At 33.6% G+C, this 3,683-nt stretch overlaps 1 protein-coding gene across 1 annotated transcript in view; it reads left to right on the plus strand.

The window, feature by feature from the left end:
- Positions 1–3,683, plus strand: part of LOC106469830 (amine oxidase [flavin-containing] B-like) — a gene marked incomplete at its 5' end in the record, with an annotated part of 17,580 nt that overhangs the window by 3,840 nt on the left and 10,057 nt on the right. The window contains one exon of the mRNA XM_013930342.2: positions 952–1,048. Within this exon, the coding sequence (XP_013785796.1) occupies positions 952–1,048 (97 nt within the window). The remainder of the gene's footprint in view (positions 1–951; positions 1,049–3,683) is intronic.

Here is a 3,683-nt window from a genome sequence, read left to right on the forward strand (position 1 = left end):
GTTCTATGTAACATAGGCTGTATTATCAACAGACAAGACTGAGAGACTACTGTATGTAACATAGGATGTATTATCAACAGACAAGACTATGAGAGACTACTGTGTGTGACATGGGCTGTATTATCAACAGACAAGACTGTGCAGACTATTCTATGTAACATGGGCTGTATTATCAACAGACAAGTCTGAGAGACTACTGTATGTAACATAGGATGTATTATCAACAGACAAGACTGAGAGACTACTGTATGTAACATGGGCTGTATTATCAACAGACAAGACTGAGAGACTACTGTGTGCAACATGGGCTGTATTATCAACAGACAAGACTGAGAGACTACTGTATGTAACATGGGCTGTATTATCAAAAGACAAGACTATGAGAGACTACTGTGTATAATATAGCTCTACTGATCAACAGACAAGACTGTGAGACTTCTGTATATAACATAAGTCAACTGATCAACAGACAAGACTGTGCAGACTATTCTAGGTAACGTAGGCTGTATTATCAACAGACAAGACTGAGAGACTACTGTATGTGACATGGGCTGTATTATCACCAGACAAGACTATGAGAGACTACTGTGTATAATATAGCTCTACTGGGCTGTATTATCAACAGACAAGACTGAGAGACTACTGTATGTAACATGGGCTGTATTATCAACAGACAAGACTGAGAGACTACTTTATGTAACATGGGCTACCAACAATCTATAAATAACATCTAGGTATGTTACTTTGGAATATCAATTTTATAATATTATCACATTGGAAGAGAATTTGTAATAAATAAATAAATGATTGATTGATTTAAAAATTTCATGTTAGTTTAGGGTAGCAATTGTAGATCTTTAAGTTTCAGGAATTATAATTTTATCTATATATTTAAATTGCATAGAAAGTGAAAAAGATGTTCTAACAGTAAATGCACAATTTTGTTTTCAGGTTTCAATGGGTTCCTAGCATGTCGAGATGGACAACTGGTATTGGGGAATGTGTTAGATGATTGTAGAGATAACCTTCCATTGGCTGCAGTCACGGTGTTAGTGAAACTTATTATGACCTAAAATACTTTATAAACATTTACTCTCTACAGACTACAGATAATTTTAACTAAGAAAACTAGAATTAGAAATCATTCAGTTTTTGTTTTTAACAGCAGTTGTAAAAATTTCTAAACAAGAGTTCATTAATTTTTGGGGAAGACATTGTGTTTTTCAATGTATATGTATCACAACTATATTCCAGCACTTATGTTATTTCAAAAACTGTTAACTTGCAATTGTTGTAAAACTTTTAAATCAAAAACTGTAGTAAAACTCTTAAATCACACTTATCATGGTAAAAAAGTGTATCACAGCTGCTGTAAAATCAGTTGTACTTATGGTAAGGTTGTGGTGATCAAACATCTGTTGTTATTACTTCCCATAGTACTTATAGTAAGGTTGTGGTGATAAGATATCAGTTGTTACTACTTGACACAGTACTTGTGGTAAGGTTATGGTAATTAGATATCAGTTGTTTTTACTTCACACAGTACTTATGGTAAGGTTGTGGTGATTAGGTATCAGTTGTTATTACTTCACACAGTACTTGTGGTAAGGTTGTGGTGATTAGATATCAGTTGTTATTACTTCACACAGTACTTGTGGTAAGGTTATGGTGATTAGATATCAGTTGTTATTACTTCACACAGTACTTGTGGTGATTAGATATCAGTTGTTATTACTTCACACAGTACTTGTGGTAAGGTTGTGGTGATTAGATATCAGTTGTTACTACTTCACACAGTACTTGTGGTAAGGTTGTGGTGATTAGATATCAGTTGTTATTACTTCAGAAAGTACTTGTGGTAAGGTTGTGGTGATTAGATATCATTGTTATTACTTCACACAGTACTTGTGGTAAGGTTGCGGTGATTAGATGTCAGTTGTTATTACTTCACACAGTACTTGTGGTAAGGTTTTGGGTACCAAGTATCGTCATTGTATCACATAGTATTTATTTTTCGGCTGCTAATCTGTTGCCACTTGAGGGAGGTTCTATACATGTGGTGGTCATGGCTAACATACCAAACAAGGTCTTATTGATAGAGAGGCTGTTGAGTATCCAGTTCTCTGGGGGTCTCCACATTAGGACTTTAATCAACTAACCTAATTCAGTCTTTTAAAGAGACATTTCAGACATGTTTTCATGTTTCACTACTTGGTTTTATACTATTAACAGTTGAATCCAGACACACTTTCATGTTTCACTACTTTGTTTCATACTACTAATAATTGAATTCCCACACCTTATCAACTAGTGTTGAAGTAATAACTAAGTTATGTTCCATAGTATTGTGGTATTTTCAGATAGCAATGATTTTCCCTAATAGTGATGAGTGTCCACAGAACAATGGGAGTTTGTCAAGACATTTACCATGAAATATTTCTGTATTTTCTAACTAACTGAGCTAGTGACAAATATAGACTGAACACAGATGTACAATCACAATAAACAATCTTTATTACAACAAAAACAGTGAAAGCATACTTTAATTGCAACAATGGTCAGTAACTTTTCCTAGAGAGTTAGCTCTGAGGTTGTTTCTCTCTCTTGAACAAACTTACTCAGTCAAGATCATGTACAAAACTGAATAAATCTCATGCTGTTTACTTAACTCCCTAATATTAGACCTACCAAGTGCAACTAGCACTATCCATGTGCTGGTCATTCCCAATGAAACATAAGGGAGGTCATAACCTCAAAAGATCACCTTACTCTAAATAAAAAAGACTACTGTCTAATGTCACATTACAGATGACCTTGCAGCTATTTTGTATTCTGTATTAATAGAAGGAGGTAGAAACCATGGCATGGTTATATACCACACTACATGCTTTGTTGAAGTTGTAACTCAATCACATATTATAGTGTGATACAATGAAGTCAAAAGCAGTTGTGTATTATAGCATGAGTTAAATTGGAGTCTTCGCTTAGTTGATTATGATAATATTTATGTTGTACTGAAGAAATAGCTCAACTGTATGTGTTGTAGTGGTTTAACTACATATAGCATGTGTTGTACTGAAAGCATAGCATGTGTCATACTGGTTTAATTACATAAAGCATGTGTTGACTGAGATCATAGCTCAGCTACATATCATAGCATGTGTTGTACTGGTTTAACTATATAGCATATGTACTGAAGTAATAGCTCATCACATATTGTAACACGTGTTATATTTTGTTAACTACATATAAATGTGTTGTGTTGAAGTCACAGCTCACATGCATGTTAGAGAATAACTTAAATTCAAATCACTACACAGTTGGAGTCTTACTATATAAGACTTTCAAATTGCATCTTACATTTTCGAGTTTAATAAGTTTGACGGTAAGAGTTAACTTCATAAAGTACTGTCCTATGGCAAAATTCATGTTGTGTTTAAAACTTACTTACATTTTCGAGTTTAATAAGTTTGAAGGTAAGAGTTAACTTCATAAAGTACTGTCCTATGGCAAAATTCATGTTGTGTTTAAAACTTACTTACATTTTCGAGTTTAATAAGTTTGACGGTAAGAGTTAACTACATAAAGTACTGTCCTATGGCAAAATTCATGTTGTGTTTAAAACTTACTTACATTTTCGAGTTTAATAAGTTTGAAGGTAAGAGTTAACTTCATAAAGTACT

Source organism: Limulus polyphemus, unplaced genomic scaffold (genome assembly GCF_000517525.1).
Source record: "Limulus polyphemus unplaced genomic scaffold, Limulus_polyphemus-2.1.2 Scaffold3675, whole genome shotgun sequence".
Classification (NCBI taxonomy): Eukaryota; Metazoa; Arthropoda; class Merostomata; order Xiphosura; family Limulidae; genus Limulus; species Limulus polyphemus.